This window comes from Palaemon carinicauda, chromosome 5 (genome assembly GCF_036898095.1).
Source record: "Palaemon carinicauda isolate YSFRI2023 chromosome 5, ASM3689809v2, whole genome shotgun sequence".
NCBI lineage: Eukaryota > Metazoa > Arthropoda > Malacostraca > Decapoda > Palaemonidae > Palaemon > Palaemon carinicauda.
This window is the reverse complement of record NC_090729.1, coordinates 111880845-111901892: the sequence shown is the minus strand read 5'-3', so window position 1 is coordinate 111901892 and position 21048 is coordinate 111880845. Positions and strand designations below refer to the sequence as shown.

General features: G+C 43.4%; 1 protein-coding gene across 1 annotated transcript in view; it reads left to right on the top strand.

Moving 5' to 3' along the window:
* LOC137641401 (amyloid protein-binding protein 2-like) overlaps nucleotides 1–15671 on the top strand; it is an 87610-nt gene extending 71939 nt beyond the window's left edge. Inside the window, exons 9-12 of the mRNA XM_068373924.1 lie at nucleotides 859–992; nucleotides 1197–1339; nucleotides 3558–3723; nucleotides 14454–15671. Coding sequence (XP_068230025.1) covers nucleotides 859–992; nucleotides 1197–1339; nucleotides 3558–3723; nucleotides 14454–14683 — 673 coding nt within the window. The 3' untranslated portion in view covers nucleotides 14684–15671. The remainder of the gene's footprint in view (nucleotides 1–858; nucleotides 993–1196; nucleotides 1340–3557; nucleotides 3724–14453) is intronic.
* Nucleotides 15672–21048: the final 5377 nt, after the last annotated feature.

Genomic DNA, 21048 nt, shown 5'->3' with positions numbered 1-21048 from the left:
CTTCAAGCATAAAGAAGTGCTCAACCTTTGGGAGCTTTGAACAAACTTTACACAGAAGACAGAGACTTGCAATTCCCTTCTATTGATGCGTCAAAGGTTTGCGTATGACAACAATCATGAGGTAATAAGTGTTTTTGGGGTTATTCTTTGCCTGTCTTCAAGACTTCAGAAGTAACGTATGTGGGAAGTGAATTTTACAAATTAACATTATTTATAAAGAGTGGTTTTAACTTGAGAAAATTTTCATCACAAACTTTTCATTCTGGGATGATGAGTAATTTTTGGGGCTGGGTTCATGATCTAAAGTAGTTTATCATCATTATCGTCATCTCCTACGCCTATTGACGCAAAGGGCCTCGGTTAGATTTTGTCTGTCGTCTCTATCGAGCTTTTAAATCAATACTTCTCTATTCATCATTTCATGCTTCATAGTCCTGAACTATGTAGGCGTGGGTCTTCTAACTCTTCTAGTGCCTTGTGGAGCCCAGTTGAAAGTTTGGTGAAGTAATCTTTCTTGGGGATTGTGAAGAGCATGCCCAAACCATCTCTATCTACCCCTAACCATGATCTCATCCAAATATGTAATCTCTCTTATAGTTTTATTTATAATTCTATCCTGCTATTTAACTCCCAATATTCTTCTGAGGGCTTTATTCTCAAATATATAACATTAGTTATGGAAGAAATTTGAACATTTTATTATGGTGGAATAAGTATGTGAAGAGAGGGTCAAAGGAGGTTATGGTACTGGTCAAGATAGGTCAAGAACTGGCATGTTAAACAACATAACTTGCATGGAACCATAGAAGTCTTAATCAATAATAATCAATGTTAACAATGTTAATATTTCCCCACTAGAAAGCATGCAGAGAAAGCTATAGATCTGATGTTGCGTTTACTGCCGGAAGACCATCTCCTTCTTTCATCTAGTAAGAGGGTCAAAGCTCTTATCTTAGAGGAAATGGCAATTGATAACCCTAATAAGGATGTGGGTAAGTATACAGTATATGGATTATTGACTATTTTGGGTTAAATCAGCATATATGCATAAAGTAAACTGTGAATGCTTGTTGACATCTTGGAATGTATGTTTTAGAGTTATGTGATGTTTTTAGGTTAATGCACACATTGTATTGAAAAGCTTTTTTTTATATTCTCATAGATTTTTATTTCTCAGTTGAATTTAATCTCTTCAGAGAAAAAGTACCTTGCTGAGGCTCATTCCCTACACAAGGAAGCCCTTGCCATGGCCATGCGAGCATTTGGAGAGATGAACGTACAGACGGCTAAGCACTATGGCAACTTGGGGAGACTATACCAGAGTATGAGACATTTTCAGGTTAGTAGCAATTAAATTTAATCATAATGAGAAATCTATATTTCTTTATTTGGTATTGTAAATGCCTTATTTGTTAGTTAATGACATTTTATTGGTTCTTTCTAGTTTTTACAGCAATGGTGAACACTGAATTAGTCGTATTTATTGTTGTTGAGAAATATGACAGTAAAGGCATTATTTTAGTTTTCTCTCAAATGTATCTTGACTTTTGGTATTGGGTTTTAATGCAGACAATACAGATTGTATTGAAATAAATTCTTGATTTCAGTGGTCACTATTTCAGAAAAGTATTAGTGGTCTGGTAGACAAGAAAACCATTACTGTTTATAACTTGAGTTGCAAACTTTTGAATGTCTAGTAAGACTATTATACATGCGTAGGAAGCAATAATAAACACTTGATCTCTGTCTCCCAAACCTTAGAAGTGCTTGAGACAATATTTTGGTATATACAGCATCAATAATACAGTACTGTACCATTTCTGTAACATTTTTAACTTCAGTATCTGTACATACATACATATACCAAAGGCACTTCCCCCAATTTTGGGGGGTAGCCGACATCAACAATGAAACAGAACAAAAAAGGGGACCTCTACTCTCTACGTTCCTCCAGCCTAACCAGGGACTCAGCCGAGTTCAGCTGGTACTGCTAGGGTGCCACAGCCCAACCTCCCACATTATCCACCACAGATGAAGCTTCATAATGCTGAATCCCCTACTGCTGCTACCTCCGCGGTCATCTAAGGCACCGGAGGAAGCAGCAGGGCCTACCGGAACTGCGTCACACTCGCTCGCCATTCATTCCTATTTCTAGCACGCTCTCTTGCCTCTCTCACATCTTTATTATTATTATTATTATTACTATCCAAGCTACAACCCTAGTTGGAAAAGCAAGATGCTATAAGCCCAGGGGCTCCAACAGGGAAAAATAGCCCAGTGAGGAAAGGAAATAAATAAATTAAGAGAACAAATTAACAATAAATCATTCTAAAATAAGAAACAACGTCAAAACAGACATGTCATATAATAAACTATCAACAACATCAAAAACAATTATGTCATAAATAAACTATAAAAAGACTATGTCCGCCTGGTCAACAAAAAAGCATTTGCTCCAACTTTGAACTTTTGAAGTTCTACCCAGAGCTTTCTTCACACCATCCATCCACCCAAACCTTGGCCTTCCTCTTGTACTTCTCCCATCAACTCTTGCATTCATCACCTTCTTTAGCAGACAGCCATTTTCCATTCTCTCAACATGGCCAAACCACCTCAACACATTCATATCTGTACATTCGCTTTTTGAAAAAACAGAAAACTTCCATATGAAAAACAGTCGCCTTTAAAAGTATCTTCTGTACATAGATAAAATAAATATATAATTAAAGTGCTAAGAGAATTTCCAATGTTTTTTACAATTGGTTTTTAAGTGAAAAATGTTGGTTGTGAAACAAAAAAGTGGATAGAGTTTAAAGTAACTTCAAAATATTTTTAATGGGGCTGAATCACTCTCCCTAAAATATTCCTCTTACATATTCAGAAGTTTCACTTTGAAATCTATGTTAGCGTAATTGTAACTGACACAAAAACTATGCCTGTGGTGGGTGTATTGAAATGTGAATGTATAAAATGCATTTTATTTTCACAATATAAAAATCTTCATGTATTTGAGGAGAAGAGAATATTGATACTGATTCTTTGAAGTATTTTCTTTTTATAGTATTTTTTTTTTATATTTTACAATATTTGTATACTACATTAGATAGTACGAAAACGACTTGAGAAGTTCCTTCCATAATATAAGCAAAGAAGATTTGTAACTGCTTCCCTTCCTTCCCGAGCCATGCTGCTTTCTCTTTTACTTTTAATCCCTTATGGGTTTCCATGTCTATTGATTAAATTACTTTAGTTTATTTCTTGTTCTAATATCTGCCCTTCATTTATAAAAAAAAATGATCCAGACCAGCCTTCTGAGTATTTAGTAATATCACTGCATAGTATTACAATATAACTCATTAGGATAGTTAAGTTACATTATGATAATTAGTCTTTAGTAGTTGTCTCTTTTTCTAACACAGCATAGGAGTGTAGTGAGAGTGGTTATTGGTGACAGTGCGGCCCATTAATGCTGATGGAGTCAGCGAGTGGGGTGATATCGCTGGCAGATAGAGAGAATTGACTTGCTACGTTCATTACCTTTTGTGTGTACTTTGCAGGAGGCAGAAGAAATGCATCTTAAGGCCATTATGATAAAGGAGCAGCTTCTTGGACCGGAAGATTATGAAGTAGCACTGTCCGTTGGTCATTTAGCCTCTCTGTATAATTATGATATGATGAAATACGATAAGGCTGAATCATTGTATTTACGTTCAATTGCAATTGGTAAGTATGCTCAACGTTTTAGTTTAAAAAGTTAAATTTTTATAAAAAAAAAAAAATAATTATAAATCCATTACTTCTGTTTAGCTTTTCATTCTTTCAGCAAAAATCTTCAGACCTGAAATTCCGAAGATGATAGGTTTCTGTTTACCCTCTAAGTCTCTTTATCATGTAAAAAGTATTGCATCTATATTTCAAAAACCAATTTGTTTTTTATGAAGAAAAAAATAATCCAAAACACATACTTAAGCTAGGCCTGAATAGCCAATTTTTGAGGAAGGAAGCTATAAAGAGACAAAGTATGAAAAATAAAAATATAGGTATAGAAAGAAAGATAAAAGACCCAGAGGTTTAAAGGTTTATAGGCCGCTTATGAATGGTAGGGGCAAGTGACAGTGACACTGCCCTATCGAACAGGACAATGCCCTAGAGACTGACCATATACACATATGATCAATGTCCAAGCCCCCTCTCCACCCAAGCTAGGACCAAGGAGGGCCAGGCAATGGCTGCTGAGGATTCAGCAGATGATTTATAGGCTCCTCCAAACCCCTCATCCTTTGCTCCCAAGGATGGTGAGGTTCTATATTTTGGGTCTCATAAATAGGACACATTCCCTGATAGTTGAACATTGAGTTGAGAATGAAGAAATTATATCTAAATTCAAGAATATATGGCAATGTCACAAGCAAGTAAAATGTGTATGAAGAATTGCTAGGACCTTCATCCCCATCTGGCTGAAGGCAATTCCAACTTGCTAAACTACTGTAGTAGGTGATATAGGTCCAGCGTGACATCTATCAGGCAAAAAACTTGAAAATCTAAGAACGTTATGTGCCTATCATCAAAAGGAAGGTTATGCTAAGATATTTCTTTTGAAAATTTATATAGTCCTTATCTCATGTTTGGAAATATCAGAAATTATTAAAATGATTTGTATTTTCTTAGCTATACAAACTTGAGTCCTTCAGGGAGGGAGTTTGTTTTCAGTGCGATCTGGTCAGCCATTGAATCGTTTAACCATCCAATTGATTCCATGGGTGTTGGATTTGGGGAGTAAACCCAGAGGCACTTCCTGCCTATCTGTATGGCAAATAGGTTGATCCCTGAAAAACCCTCCAACCAGAAGCTTCTCTGTTACGCCTGGATAAAGGGACCACTCCTGACCATGCAATCTTCTCTTTGCAACTAGTGTCTTTGCTAGGCCATTCTTCTTGTCCAGAATGTGATTGGTTGACAACTTCTTAGCTTCGAATGCCATCCTGAAATGCATCTTTGTTCCGTAACTGAAATACAAACCATGCTATTTAAGTAGGGGTATTACTTTCGGCGCAGCTGAAATGACGAGCCATTAAATTTTTAACGAGGGTTTACTACCGGAGGAGTAGCTAGCTACCCCTCCCCCCTCACACACCAGTGAACTACTTCACTTTGCTTCTGTTTCGGGTGATGAACAGACGTGTCTGCTCTCACCCTCGCGTATTGACAGCCTTAAGCTTTTTTGCTTTTTCTTTCAGTTGTGTGTTTGGAAGTTGGCCTCTCTCTTTATCATGCGGAAATGCCCCTGATTACCAGACCGTCCTTGTGGGACATATATGTCGGCGGTCGAGACGGACCGTCACACCTTGTGTCCTTTCTGCAGGGGCCAATGGTGTGATAAGGATAAAGTTTGTTGTGAGTGTGAGGAGTGGTCTACCTCCCAGTGGGAGAGGTTTTCCCAGCGCCGAAAGAAGAAGTCCAAGCGGGATCTTTCTCCTTCAAGGATCTCCTTGAAGAAGGAAATCTCCAAGGACTCTTCTTTCGTTGCCTGAACCTCCTCCGAAGCTCCCACTCGATCGGTCTCTCCCGAGAGGCTGTCGAGTGGTAGCGTAGGCCGTACTTGTGTTGACCGACCTCGGGGTTCGGGAGAGGGAGTTGCCTCCCATAGCGAGGCAGCTCCTCCTCCTCCTCCGGGGGAGGATTTATCTATGAATGTTGCTAATGATGATTTATTGCAGCTTTGGGCTTCCTTGGGGCTTAAGGGCTCATCCTCCAGGGAAGCCCTGTTTGACCTTATCCAGTTGGGAGCAGCTGTCAAACAGTTGCCGGTGATAGCGGAGGTTGACCCTCTGTCTATCGTCGATGTTGTTGTGGCAGAGGATTCCGGCGAGTTGGGTCAAACCTCTGTCTTGGGTGCTGATGTTGCTGAAGGCTTGGTTCCCCCCTCCGAACATCCTTCGAGGAAGGGGTCAAGTCCAACGGTCTCTCCTGCAGGTGTTTTTCCCCCTTGGGGGAGTTCACTAACAGCGACTAATCTTCGGGGGACTGACGATGGTGTTCCTGATGCCCCCAGAGGATGTATCCGATGCAAGGCTCGTCTTCATCTTCGCCATAGAGGCCTGCCTTCTCCCCACAAGGGAGTTAGGAGGCGCCTTTTCGGCTCCTTGCCTTCGCAGTCCCTCGCAGAGGATCCTCCTCACCGTGCTTTGACCGTTGCAGCTGCATCACTGGACCTCTCTGCAGATCGTTCGCGATCTCCTCCGCCTGCCAGACCTGCTGACCTTCCTTCTCCGTTCCTGGCAGCTGACGCGCTGTGGGCGCCCACGCACCCCGTTTTCAAACGGGCACCGGTCCCTTCGGGGCAAAAGGGGCTTGCTCACAATGTGGGCAAGTCCCTCAAGTGCCAGGTATCCCCTGTGCGCCCACGCTCTCCTGCGCACTCGAGCGCTATTACGCGCAAGCGCTCGCCTGTTCCTGAGACAACGACCCAGAGACATCCTATGCCAGGGACAACGCGCCAGCGAGCTGCTGCTGCAGAGTCGACGCCCCAGCGCTCTCACTGATCTCCTGCTCATCAGTGCTCACCTGCTCGCCAGCGATCTCCTGTATGCCAGCAATCTCCTACTCGCCCACGATCTCCTGCGCGCCCACAATCTCCAGCTCACCAGCGCGCTCCTTCTGCTCGCCAGCGCGCGCCCTTGATCTCCGGATCCGAGCACAGGAAAGAAGACTCGCCCCTCGCCTTCTCGCCAGCGATTTCCTGCGCGCCCTTGGAACTTGCCCACCCGTCAGCCCTCGCCTGCGCACCATCGCGCGCACAGGTTCCAGTCCCTACCGTGTGCCCTTCCAGAGGCTTCCGAGATCCTGCGCGCCCACGAGCAGTCTCCTCCTCACGCTTCCAAGCTTGCTGGTCCTTCTGCGCGCCCTCTGTCTTCACCAGACCGCGCACCATCTCCTGCGCGCCATCACTCCCCAGCGCGCAATCGCGCCCACGAGCCTGCTCGCCGTAGATCACCTACGCACCCACACGCACCGTCAGCTGCGCGCAGTCGCACGCCCTGCGCGCCATCGCTCGCCCGCGCACCATCATTCTCCTGCACGTCAGCACTCGCCCGCGCATCCTCGCCTGCGCCCGTGCGCACACGCGCTCCCGCGCCTTCATCTCCGCGCGCACGCACACGTACGCGAACATTCGCCTGCGCGCGAACCTGGGATTATTCCCTCGCGCGAACCTGGGATTATTCCCTCGCGCGAACCTGGGATTATTCCCTCGCGCGAGCCCAAGCGCAATTCCAACCGGGTTTTGCAACGCGAGCTACCGAACAAGGTGTCAGGAACGAGAGCAGCTAGGTTGTCTTCACACATACACACACAAACACACACACACACACAAGCACAAACCAGCCCGCTCGCAGGAGGAGGGGAGATCTTCAGATAGGTCCAGGCACCCATCTTCTTCCCTTTCTTTCCAGGCAGGCCATGTTTTAGTCTCTACTCCAAAGGATCGCCCGATTCCCTTCCCTCCAGGGGGAGTCTCTGACACTGCGTCTGTCAGTAAGCAGCCATGGCTTGAGTCCCTTATCAGAGCTGTCGTCCAGGCTGTTAAGCCTGCCTTCTCTGATTTGGGCCCCAAACCAGGGGCAGCTCCGACCCCACTGAAGAGGAAGAGAGGAGTAGAGATCGTGGTGACTTCTCCTCGGGTTAAGCTGGCTCCCAAGAAGTCCGTCAAGGAAATCCCCCCCCCCCCCCCCCGCAGACGTTTTCTCCATCCACTGTGGACGAGGTTTTTCCGTCCTCGGGGGAGTCTTCCGAGGTGAGACCTTCTCCCACCGCACCAATGGGAGCAACCCCACCTCGAGCAGGAGAATCGTCCCTTGTTGGGGCGGAGAAGAGCCCTCAGACTTCGTTGCTGGAGTCCTGTATATCTCCTAGGAGGGAACTGAAGGACTTGAAGACCATCCTGAAGTCTTCCAGGATTCGACCAGAGCCAACGAGACCTGCGGAGAACGTCCACGTGTCCCCCCAAAAAGAGCCTTTGGGGACGGGAGACTCTACTGCCGGTTCTCCAGGGGGAGAGCAGCAAGAGTCAGAGCATGCCTTCTGGCAGGTCTTGACTCTGATGAGGAATCTCAACAAGTTTCCGGACCCGGAGATTCCTCCTCGTGAGGGCAAGGACACGGTCCTGGACCGAGTCTTTGGCACTCAGAAACCCACTAAGGCCAGTGCAGCTCTGCCCTGGTCCCAAGGGGTTAAGAGTGCCAGGGATAAGGTTGAGGGCCAGCTCTCCGAGCTCGCCTCCTCCAGCCGTTCCACTGCTGGCAACAAGCTCTTCCCGCCGCCTCATGTCCACCAGAGGAGGTATTTTGAGATCATGGAGGAGTCTTGTTTAGCTCTTCCATTGCACCACTCTGTAGAAGAGCTTACCAAGGGAGTTCCTCTTGATAGACTCTCTAGCCGGCAAGTGACTTTCTCAGTGACAGAGGTCCTAAACCAGGAGAAAGTCGCGAAGTGTGCCATGCAGGTTACTTCGTGGCTGGATGTCTGGTTGGGGTTTCTGGGCATCCTTTTGCGATCAGAGGATCTGTCCAAGGAAAGCACTAGGAAGGCCCTGGAGACCTTCCTCCTCTCGGGCACCCGCACCATTGAGTTTCTGGCCCACCAAGTCTCGAACTTGTGGGCAATTCGATCTTGAAACGACTTGATGCGGTGGTAGAGAGGTTCCATTCGAAGGTCTCAACCGTCGAAGTCAGCTAGCTCAGACACTTCCCTTATGGGAAAGAGCCTGTTTGAGCCCAAGGATGTGGAACAGGCAGCTGAGAGGTGGAGGAAATCCAATCAGGATTCTCTCCTCCAAAGGGCTCTCACATCAAAGCTCTACAAACCTCCAGCACCTCATCAACAACCTCGCCAGTCCAAGACGACGAAACCGGCAGCGGCAGCTAAGACAATGGTGTCCAAACAGCAGCCCTTTCCTGTCAAAGACAAGAGAGGCAAGAAGTCCTCCAGGGGAGGCAATAATCCTAGGGGGAGCGGCCGAGGCCACAAACGCTAGGATTGGCAATCCCCCTGCATGTCCACCAGTGGGGGGATGCCTACAAAGTTGCGCAATCAGGTGGCAGCAACTCAGGGCCGATTCCTGGACGGTTTCTGTAATCAGTCAAGGATATCTCGTCCTGTTCATAACATCTCTTCCTCCCCTGATAGTGAATCCAGTGTCGTTGAGCTCCTATGCCATGGGATCGGCAAAGGGGCTAGCCCTACGGGCAGAAGTCGAGACCATAGTAAAGAAGGATGCTCTCCAAGAGGTCGTCAACGGGTCCCCAGGCTTCTTCAGTCGACTCTTTCTTGTAATGAAAGCGTCTGGAGGCTGGGGACTAGTCATCGACCTCTCAGCTCTGAACAGGTTTGTCAAACAAACTCCGTTCAGCATGGAGACAGCAGACACGGTCAGACTTGCAGTGAGACCACAAGACTTCATGTGTACACTGGATCTGAAGGACGCGTACTTCCAGATCCCAATCCATCTGTCTTCAAGGAAGTACCTAAGATTCAGCCTAGAAAACAAGATCTACCAGTTCGAGGTGCTGTTTCGGTCTCTCCACAGCACCTCAGGTTTTCCACAGAGTGTTCACCCTGATCTCTTCATGGGCACACAGGATCGGCATTTGTCTACTCTGTTATCTGGACGACTGGCTGATCTTGGCAGACTCTGAGTCGACCCTTCTTCGACACCGAGACAAGCTTCTGGGACTTTGCCAAGATCTAGGGATCATGGTAAATCTCAAGAAGTCTTCTCTGCTTCCATCTCAACGACTGGTATATGTAGGCATGATCTTGGACACCAATCTCCACAAAGCTTTTCCATCAGACTACAGGATAGCAGGGCTGAGGAGGGTCGCAGATCCTTTCCTCAGACGAGAAGAACTCCCAGCCCAACCGTGGTTACGTCTCCTCAGTCACCTTTCCTCTCTGGCCCGTCTAGTTCCAAATGGGTGCCTCAGGATGAGATCCCTGCAATGACGGCTCAAGTCCCAGTGGAATCAAGGTCACGATTCCTCGGAAATTTTGGTTCCTATGGGTCCTGCGGAACGGACGGACCTTCAATGGTGGGTGACGGATGAAAACCTCCGAAAGGGAGTAGCTCTTCTCGTCCTCCTCCCGGATTTGATGCTGTTCTCGGATGCCTCAAAAGAAGGGTGGGGGCCCCACGTTCTGAACCACAGGACCTCAGGCCTATGGTCAGAATCAGAAAAGTGCCTCCACATAAACCTGCTAGAGATGAAGGCCGTCTATCTGGCTCTTCAACAGTTCCGACAGTACCTGGCGGGTCACTTTGTGGTGGTGATGAGCGACAACACCACGGTAGTGGCTTACATCAACAAGCAGGGAGGTACCTTTTCACAACAGCTATCCCATCTTGCAGTAGAGATACTGAGATGGACCGAAGTCCACTCGATTCCACTATGGGCTCGCTTCATTCCGGGCAAAATGAATGTGCTCGCCGACAGTCTGAACAGAGCATCCCAGATAGTGAGTACCGAGTGGTCTTTGGATCCTCTAGTAGCCAACAAAGTCCTGACTTTGTGGGGCTCCCCGACGGTGGATCTGTTCGCGACAGCCTTGAATTTCAAGCTCCCGCTGTACTGCTCCCCAGTCCCGGACCCCAAGGCACTCTGGCAAGATGTCTTCCAACAACGGTGGAACAACATCGACGTTTATGCCTTTCCCCTGTTCTGTCTGATGAGAAGGGTGCTCAACAAGGCCAGAATATCGGTCAACCTGTCTATAACTTTAATAGCTCTGCTATGGCATTACGCAGAGTGGTTCCCGGACCTTCTGCAGCTCCTGACGGAACTCCTGAGAGAACTCACTCCTCGACACGAGCTACTCAAGCAACCACACCCCAACATCTTCCACAAAGCCGTAGCATCACTATGGCTTCACGCCTGGAGACTATCCAGCATCTCCTCACAGAGAGAGGCTTTTCGCAACAAGTTGCGGAAAGGATGTCTCAACACCTGCGAAAGTCATCCGCAGGAGTCTACCAGGCGAAGTGGAGAGCCTTCTGTGGTTGGTGTCGTGGAAGGGGTATCTCTCCCCTAGATGCCACTATTCCAGCAATAGCGGAGTTTCTTGTGTATTTGCGGGAAGAAATGCGCCTTTCAGTCTCGGCAGTGAAAGGCTATCGCTCAGCCTTAATTCTTGCCTTCAGGCTAAAAGGAATGGACATTTCCTCCTCGCTAGAACTTTCTTTACTCATACGAAGTTATGAACTTACCTGCCCTCAATCGGAAGTGAGACCTCCTCCATGGAACGTGGTTCGAGTCCTCAGGGCTCTTAAGAGACCTCCGTTCGAACCATTACGCCAGGCTTCTGATCGCCACCTGACTTGGAAGACGGTGTTCCTACTTGCTTTGGCTTCGGCCAAGCGAGTCAGCGAACTTCATGGTCTCTCGTATGACATCGCCCATTCAAGGGGATGGGGGGAGGTAACGTTCAGGTTCGTCCCTGAGTTTGTAGCTAACACTCAAAAACCAGGAGTGCCGAACCCCCGGTTCGATTCCTTCTGGATATCGAGTCTCCGTTCTGTAACAGATGACCCAGACCATCTCCTACTGTGCCCAGTAAGGAGTCTGAGGCTCTATCTTAAAAGAACAGCTGCAGTTCGTCCTCGAGTGCAAGCATTGTTTGTGAGCACAGGAAGGACGAAGAGGAGGGTCACGAAGAACACTATCTCAGCGTGGATTCGCAGGGTCATCCACCATTCCCTGAATCCAGACCCTCCTCCGTCACGTCGCCCTAGAGCACATGATGTCAGGGGCATCGCTACGTCCCTGACGTTCAAGAGAAACTACTCAGTGATGCAGGTTCTACAAGCAGGGGTTTGGAAGCGTCAAACGACCTTCACAGCCCACTACCTGCAAGACGTGACCCACAAGAGGCTCGATACATTCTCTATCGACCCTGTGGTGGCTGCACAACAGCTGGTCTAAACCTCAGGCTCCTTAATGGATAAGTAGCAGAAGGTTGAGGGCATTGTTACCCAGTTTTAGTCTGCATGAATGAAAAGGTATGCCTGGCCCTTATTCTTTTCTTCATCCTCCCCTCTCTTGGGGAAAGCAGCATCCTGGGTTCTCTGTAGAGCTGACCTCAAACCACTGCAGGTAAACCATACTTCCTTGTGTTCCTAGTATTAAGATAATACTGTCGCGTCCCCCATACCCTTACGAGGTGGTATTGGGAACGTCCTAACCTAGAATTCCATCTAAAGGACTCCAGGTCAACTTCCTAGGACGTGTCACACTTCATTCCTTCACACACAAGCTTACGTAGGCCGCGATCCTTGCAGAGCAAGGCACTTGCGAGGTGCCCAGACTCCTTATCTTGAGTTCTACTTACTCAGATACTGAGTCCCCAGGCAAAAGCCAAAGCCAGTACGGCTGGGACTTACCACCCTTCCTAAGGGGTAAGTCACCCAATGTAAATAGCGTGGTTTGTATTTCGGTTACGGAACAAATGACAAATTCGAAGATAATTTGTATTTTTCCTAACCATACAAACCTTAGCTATTTACACATATTTGCCCGCCAGCCCTGTCCCCCAAGACAAGTCCTACCTCTAACTGAAAGTGAGTATTCACCTGTGTGTGAGGGGGAGGAGGGGTAGCTAGCTACCACTCCCCTACCCCCCCCCCCCCCCCCGCTAACTAACGCGGGGGTAATACACCCTCGTTAAATTCTAATGGCTCGCCATTTCAGCTACGCTAAAAGTAATAACCCTCTTTAAATAGCTAAGGTTTGTATGGTTAGGAAAAATACAAATTATCTTCGAATTTGTCATGTTTTGTTTTCAACAACCGAATCAGATAGCAGCTGTTTTGCTTGTATTTCAATCAGTGTACGATGATAAACAAAGGAGCATAAGACTGACAAACGACAAATTCGTAGATAATTTGTATTTTTCCTAACCATACAAACCTTAGCTATTTAATCAAACTTGCCCGCCAGCCCTGTCCCCCGGGATAAGTCCTACCTCTAAGCAAAGTGAACTAGTTCACTGGTGTTTGAGGGGGAGGGGTAGCTTGGTACCCCTCCCCTCGGTCGAGGGGGTAGTAAACCCTCGTTAAAAATTTAATGGCTCGTCATTTCAGCTATGCCGAAAGTAATACCCCTATTTGAATAGCTAAGGTTTGTATGGTTAGGAAAAACACAAATTATCCTTAAATTTGTCATGTTTGGTCAGCTCTTAGAGCAAGATGCAAGCCAATATAGCAAGTGGTGTTATAGCAACAGCTCTCTAGATGCATCCTCAAAGTTCTTGCAAATCTTGCAGCACTATAAAGGCTGTTAGTCTCAGGATATCAAAGAGTAGATGCTTCTTCTGGCTGTAAAGCTGAGACGACCCATCATTCAAGCGTGCATCCCTCTGTTTTCTTTACATCTGAGCACAGTTGTATGCCAGGAGGCAAATAATTGAATGGGACTGGGATTCATCATTAGCCTCCCATCTCGCCAGCACGTGGAGTGATGGCGATCCTTGGAGACTAACCGGTGATTCTTCAAGAAGTCTTCCTCTGATGGAATTCTTCAAGTGTGATCTACTCCAACATCCCTCCTACTTCTGTCCACAAGGCCAGGGTTTTCAGGGATGTTGGAACAACAGATGAGTACTCTATCAGCAAAAGAGAAAGGGAGAGGGGCAAAGAGGTGAAGAGGGTAGAAAGCACCCCTTTCGAAGGACTCACGATCCCCAAGGCTCGGCCCTATTCCCTTCTTCCGCCACTCCACTGCCTGGAAAAAACAAGGTTGGGTAACTCAATAAATGCATGCCCTAGTTCCTTCCAGTGTCGCAACTCCTGGCCCCCTTCCTTGGTCACTGGATTGCCAGGGAACCCAATCAAGAATGCCAGGGGGTGGCGGGGGAGTGACATGACAAAGGGTCTTGTGCATTGGTCCCTTGGTTCTTCTAAGAAATATGAAAATTCCAGCTTTTGGGTATGTCGTGGAGAGATGAGTCTATGACTAATGCGAGCCCTACAAATTTATTTGAACTGTGCCCCAGCGATTCAAGATTTTATGTGGATCTTGTTCTGTATGTTATATGAGTCTTTATCAAAGAACACCAAGCTCTATCTTCTGAAGTTGTGTATTATAAATCCCACTAGAAGATTCAGTGGTACCTCGTTATACGAGTATGATCCATTGCAGGAGCAAGCTTTTGGTCCAAAACAATTTTTCCCATAAGAAATAAAGGAAAAGCACTTAATCTGTTCCACATTTACAAGAACTCTAAATTCAAATTCTGTGTTGTTGGTATTAACTCATGTAGTACTATTTTGGCTGTTGCTTGTATTTGCACAGAAGATTATACATATCCAAATAGGATTATGATTGTATGTTTAATCATTTATCCTTTCATAAAGTATTTTTCTATAAATATGAAACTACAATATGTTTATTTTTCTTTCTTTCCAGGTAAGAAACTTTTTGGTGAAGCATACTCAGGACTGGAATATGATTACCGGGGTCTGCTGCGCGTGTATTCCATCCAGGCTAATATGGAGAAATTTTTCAAATATCAGAGTATATTAGCGTACTGGAAATTGTTACGCGATGAAGCGCAAGAAACACAAACTTCTCCATTCATCGAACTAAGTGAACCTCTCAGAGTCTTAGACACAGTAAATCAGTTTATGACAATGTAAATAAAAGGGAATACATTCTACAGAAATTTTTTTCTTTGTAATATTACAGAAGCATTGTTTTATTACACTGGTGTTATCCGGTAAGTAGAGTGTATGTCACTCAACTATTGAAAGGCTTGGAAAGTTCTACAGTGACTCAACCAGCGACAGGTGCCTGTTAGAGGAACTGTTAGTGTATGGAGTTAATCTCATTCAAATTCAAATTGGCATTCCAAAATAGACATAGGGTTGGGAACACTTGCAAAGTTGTTGGTCAGACTGCGGCTCTCTAGTACACTTGTGTTCTGGGGACATACTGCACATTGACAAAGATCGTAGAAACATCCTATGTGTTGTTGGAACATCCACTTTCAATTTGTGCAAAATGATTGAGAGATTGCCACTATCAGGCAAGAATTCAGATCAGCCTGTTTTGTTGTTGTGTTTAGAGTTTGTTTTCCGTGCTCATTCACATGCCTCGGTTTTCATGATGTGGAAAGGAGGATTTTCTGAGCTATTTTAGCAATAATGTTTAAGGAGATGAAATCACAAATGTGTGTATCATAGACAACTATTAATAAATTAAGGAGATATTTTGGTCTTTTAATAGTCTTTGTACATCTTTTTTCATGCAGAATTTAAAGATGCTCATGTACATGGTAAATTCATGATTTTGCACCTGCCACACTGAAAACAGTAGTTAGAAATGGGGCCAGTATTAAAAGAATTGGAATTAAAGCCAACTGGTTAGTTATCTGAAGATGTAGCTACCCACAGGCTGGGTGGATATGCAAGAAGAGGGATGTTGCTCAGGGAAACACTTCTGGTACCTAGCTGATTTGTGAAGGTTTAATGGGTTTCCATATTTTTTATGGTTTATTTTCCTAGTTGCACTTCCTTGTTTGTTAAACATATTTTTAGATGATTTCTATCTTCCTGTGATGCAGTACTTACAACTTTGCACACTATACTTTTGGACACTGCTGATTGATATTTTTTTGAAAAATATTTCACCAACATGCTTTTGTTTTAACGAATATTTTGTTGGCTAGGTCTTAGCTGAATGGACATTTCACGGACAAAAGAAAAATTTGTAGCATGAAAGATTGCAGCTACGTAGTTTGCAAAGGTTTTAAAAAATCAAGTGTTTATGTACTGTATATTGTTCTTCCTCACCGTGAATAATTAACGTACTATACTAGTAGTATACTAGGCAGATATGCGAGAAATATTTAGCAAAGGGTAAGGAGGTGTATGTTGCGTTTATGGATCTGGAGAAAGCATATGATATGAGTTGATAGGGAAGCAATGTGGAATGTGATGAGGTTATATGAAGTAGGTGGAAGGTTGTTGCAAGCAGTGAAAAGTTTCTACAAAGGTAGTAAAGCATGTGTTAGGATAGGAAATGAAGTGAGTGATTGGTTTCCGGTGAGAGTAGGGCTGAGACACGGATGTGTGATGTCGCCGTGGTTGTTTAACTTGTACTGTATGTTGATGGAGTGGTGAGAGAGGTGAATGCTCGAGTGCTTGGACGAGGATTAAAACTGGTAGACGAGAATGACCATGAATGGGAGGTAAATCAGTTGTTGTTTGCGGATGATACTGTACTGGTTGCAGACACAGAAGAGAAGCTTGGCCGATTAGTGACAGAATTTGGAAGAGTGTGTGAGAGAAGGAAGTTGAGAGTTAATGTGGGTAAGAGTAAGGTTATGAGATGTACGAGAAGGGAAGGTGGTGCAAGGTTGAATGTCATGTTGAATGGAGAGTTACTTGAGGAGGTGGATCAGTTTAAATACTTGGGGTCTATTGTTGCAGCAAATGGTGGAGTGGAAGCAGATGTACATCAGAGAGTGAATGAAGGTTGCAAAGTGTTGGGGGCAGTTAAGGGAGTAGTAAAAAATAGAGGGTTGGGCATGAATGTAAAGAGAGTTCTATATGAGAATGTGATTGTACCAACTGTGATGTATGGACCGGAGTTGTGGGGAATGAAAGTGATAGAGACAGAAATTGAATGTGTTTGAGATGAAGTGTCTAAGGAGTATGGCTGGTGTATCTCGAGTAGATAGGGTTAGGAACGAAGTGGTGAGAGTGAGAACGGGTGTAAGAAATGAGTTAACAGCTAGAGTGGATATGAATGTGTTGAGGTGGTTTGGCCATGTTGAGAGAATGGAAAATGGCTGTCTGCTAAAGAAGGTGATGAATGCAAGAGTTGATGGGAGAAGTACAAGAGGAAGGCCAAGGTTTGGGTGGATGGATGGATGGAGTGAAGGAAGCTCTGGGTGATAGGAGGATTGATGTAAGAGAGGCAAGAGAGCGTGCTAGAAATAGAAATGAATGGCGAGCGATTGTGATGCAGTTCTGGTAGGCCCTGCTGCTTCCTCCGGTGCCTTAGATGACCACGGAGATAGCAGCAGTAGGGGATTCAGCATTATGAAGCTTCATCTGTGGTGGATAATGTGGGAGGGTGGGCTGTGGCACCCTAGCAGTACCAGCTGAACTCGGTTGAGTCCCTTGTTAGGCTGGGAGGAACGTAGAGAGTAGAGGTCCCCTTTTTTGTTTTGTTTCATTTGTTGATGTCGGCTACCCCCAAAAATTGGGGGAAGTGCCTTGGTATATGTATGTATGTATACTAGTCGTCAGTTTTAATTAGATGACAATAAGTTTTAGGTGGATTTTTAGTAATACCCTAAAGAAAGTACTGTAATTCTTGATCTCAAACATCTCAATTACCATTAAATTTAAAAAAAAAATTAAAAAGTTGGTTAGGAAGTATCAAAACATATTTTTCAAATACTTGCATTGAAGTTTTATTATACAGGTACTAGGATTACAGGTGGTGTGATGACCCAGGATATTTACCCATTATCAAATCTGGTCAGTGTCAGTATCTTTCCCTTCACAATCAATCTTTGGTATGCTCATCCTACTTCCAACCTTTTTTTACTGCTGTGTCATTTCTCAAGATATGCGTGCAAGACATCCTTTTGGATTGAGCCCAATTTTTTCTCCTCCTTTTTTTATTTACAAGAGAGTGGGCTTGATAAGACCATCCTGTAGGTGTATAGTGCTGCCAGTGTACCTCATGGAATGTACTGAAATCATTATCAAGTTGCACCATTATTTTAGCCTTTTATTTTGTGTCTACTGCATTCCCACTTCCTTCCTTCCATCTTCCTATCCAGCATCTTTTATCTTTTACTTCATAGTGCAGCTCCAGTGTTTTCCCCCGTTGCACTTTAATGCTGCATGGTATCCCTAGCCCCAGCAATAGGCCATATGGCCCAAATTCGATACGTCCATCTTAAATAAGGTTACACAGTTTCCTGTCCCAGTAATGTTGCTGAAGGGGTAAATGAAATTGGCTTTGATTCTTGTTGTTGAAACTAGTGAACTTTTGCTCAAGTTCATCTTACGTTAAAAGGGAATGGTTTGGTGCTTTGTTGCCTAATAGAAGAGGAACCCAAGTTTGTAACATCAAAATGGGAAATAGAAGAAAAGTAGACTTGCCGGAAACAATAGACACTAGAGAAGAGAAGAGAAGAGATTTTGCTTCTATCTCTCAAAAGGGAGGAAAGAACTGGAACAAGCAAGCAGCAGCTGGGATGGTACTGTGGGTGTTGAAGTGTTAGTCATAAGATTGAACTGTTACTCAAAAACATCAAGAATTTCATGCTACTAATTTCAGTGAATATCTATTAAAACTTTGTTTTATACAATTTTGTTTTCTGTTTTATCATCCAGAAACCGTATAATTGTTACCCTTCTTTATTGATTTTACTGTTAACTTTTATCATGTATTTACTTATTTTTATTATGTATGTAAATGTTTTTGTCTTGAGAGTATATATGGAATAAAGAACTTCCTATAATGAAAGCATTTATCAATGAAAATTCTGCTGTATTTCCTTGTCATCAAAGTATTCCCTTTTCTTACAGGGTCCATTTCTTATTTTGAAATAGACCTGTAAAGAATTTTCTGTGGTCTGTGTGCTTTTATGTGCAGACCCGTAAGTCCAGCCTATCAATGTGGGTCTTATTCTGTTTTGTCTGTGCCATGGAGTTAATTTTTTCTCAAGCTACTTTTATTTTGTAAAAAATTATTTTTTTCACTTAATACTCTCCATTTTTAAACTTAAAACTGAATCATGCCATCATTTTCTATTTACCTATACTTAAATTAAGGATATATATTTTCAGTTATTTACTGATCTTCATTGGCAATAAAGAAAATGTTTACTGGCACAGTAAATCCCCAAGATGAGAGCATTCGACTTCTGATCTTTCAGAGGTAAGAAGTTGTGTGCAATAGAGAAATTTAACTTCTGTTAAAAGTATCGTTATACATAAGTAGCTGTAGGAATTCATGATTCAAATGTTTGACAGCTTACAAGTGTTAGAAAAACCAGTTGATCAGAAACTATGAAGATTACAGGGTTGAGGGTTAGTGGTCTACATGCCTAAGTTGACCGTGCTAGGCTTACGAACTTTTTAACTCGGAAATAAAGTTTTTATTGTTTATACAGTATGTGGAGAGTTTAATTTAGTCTTGTTACTGTTGAAATATTTCATTTTGATTGTTTATTCTTCACTTGTAATTTATTTATATCATTGTTTCCTTTACTAACTGGGCTATTTTATCTGTTGGAGCCCTCAGGCTTTTAGCATCTTGCTTTTCCAACAAGGGTTATAGCCTGGCTTGTAATAATAATAATAATAATACTCTCTATAGTTCATTTTACTATAAGGAAAAAATCTGAACTAAAACCTATTTATATAAGCATCAAAGATTGACATGTAAATATCACCCCATGTGTCTTTTCATCCAACACATAGGGCAATATTGATATACAAAATAAATATGACATAGCTAGGCAATCTATGAACACACAATGAATGTGTAACCTCAGTTTACATCTATAATCACATGAAATGATGATTTTGAGCCATACATTTAAATATTTGGCCATAATGATCTTGTCAATAGCCATGTACTAATTTGTGATGAACTGTATATTATATACTGCTAAACTGTAATCATGGTTCACTTACCATTTTTTTTGTAACTTCAATGTTCACAAACCCAAAATGTATTCAAACTACTGATTTGACTAGAAAATAGAATCTATTAATAACAACATTTTGAAAGAAGGCTATCAGACACTGGCTAGGCGTAGTAAATTTAGAAATCAAATTGTCAGAAATTACATATAAAAATCAGGCTATATATCAGTTCAGTGAGATCAGTGTTACTGTATAGACATGATTCTTGGTATGACAATGAAACAGTCTCCAACAGATTCAGTAGATTTAAGAACAAATCACTCTGAAGAATATTGGGAGTTAAATGGCAGGACAGGACAGGACTAGAAATTAAACTATAATAGAGATTGCTCGAGTGCCATATGTAGATGAGATCATGGTGAAGGGTAGATATAGATGATTTGGGCATGCTCTTCTCACTCCTGAAAAGAGATTAGTTCATCAAACTTCCAATTGGGCTCCACAAGGCACTAGAAGAGTTGGAAGACCCAGGCCTACATGGCTGAGGACTATGAAGTAGAAAATGATGAATGGAGAATTATCGGTTTAAAAGCTCAAGATAGAGACGACTGGCGAAATCTAACCGAAGCCCTTTGCGTCAATAGGCATAGGAGAAGATGATGATGATGATTTGAAAGAAGGCTATACTAACTTAATAGTGCTATGTCATCAGTTTACAACTTGCTGTACTCCATACTTATGGTAAAGCAGTTTTTGTACCATGTTTCAGATTATAACTATCAATTATTATCAAATAAAAACTTGTTTACAAAACCAATGAAATAACTCTATTACACTATAATGTACCAGACAAAAATTACCATATAGTCTTCCAAGAGACCATAATAAAACTACCAAAGGTATCACAAGTTTTACTAAAAATGTTGCAGATAATTTTATTCTACATTCTTCACCCAGTATCAGTGAAAATAATGCTCCACAATGGTCAAATTATATCGTATTTCAACCCAGTACATGGTCACAAAATTCTTGAGAGTATAGCTTTTCCTTTGAGAATACAAATCTGAAGTCTTAGAAATTTTAGGCCTCAACTTGGTCACCTATTGCTGTATCTTACAAGATGTTTCAGTGGTGACAGGGATGGGGGGGGGGGGCTACCTACCCATGCAACTTTCTGCTAACCCTCACTCTTTCTTGGTCACTGTTGAACCATGATGTTACACTGATCTGGAACTAGGCTTCTGGTGTTGAAGCTTTGCTGATATCCTGGACTTGTTTCTGAATTATTTGTAAAATGGATTAATTCTGATATGGAATATTATTTAGAACAGCTTAAATGTTCAATGCAAGGGCATATGTGTACTTTATCATTGTTATACATAAAT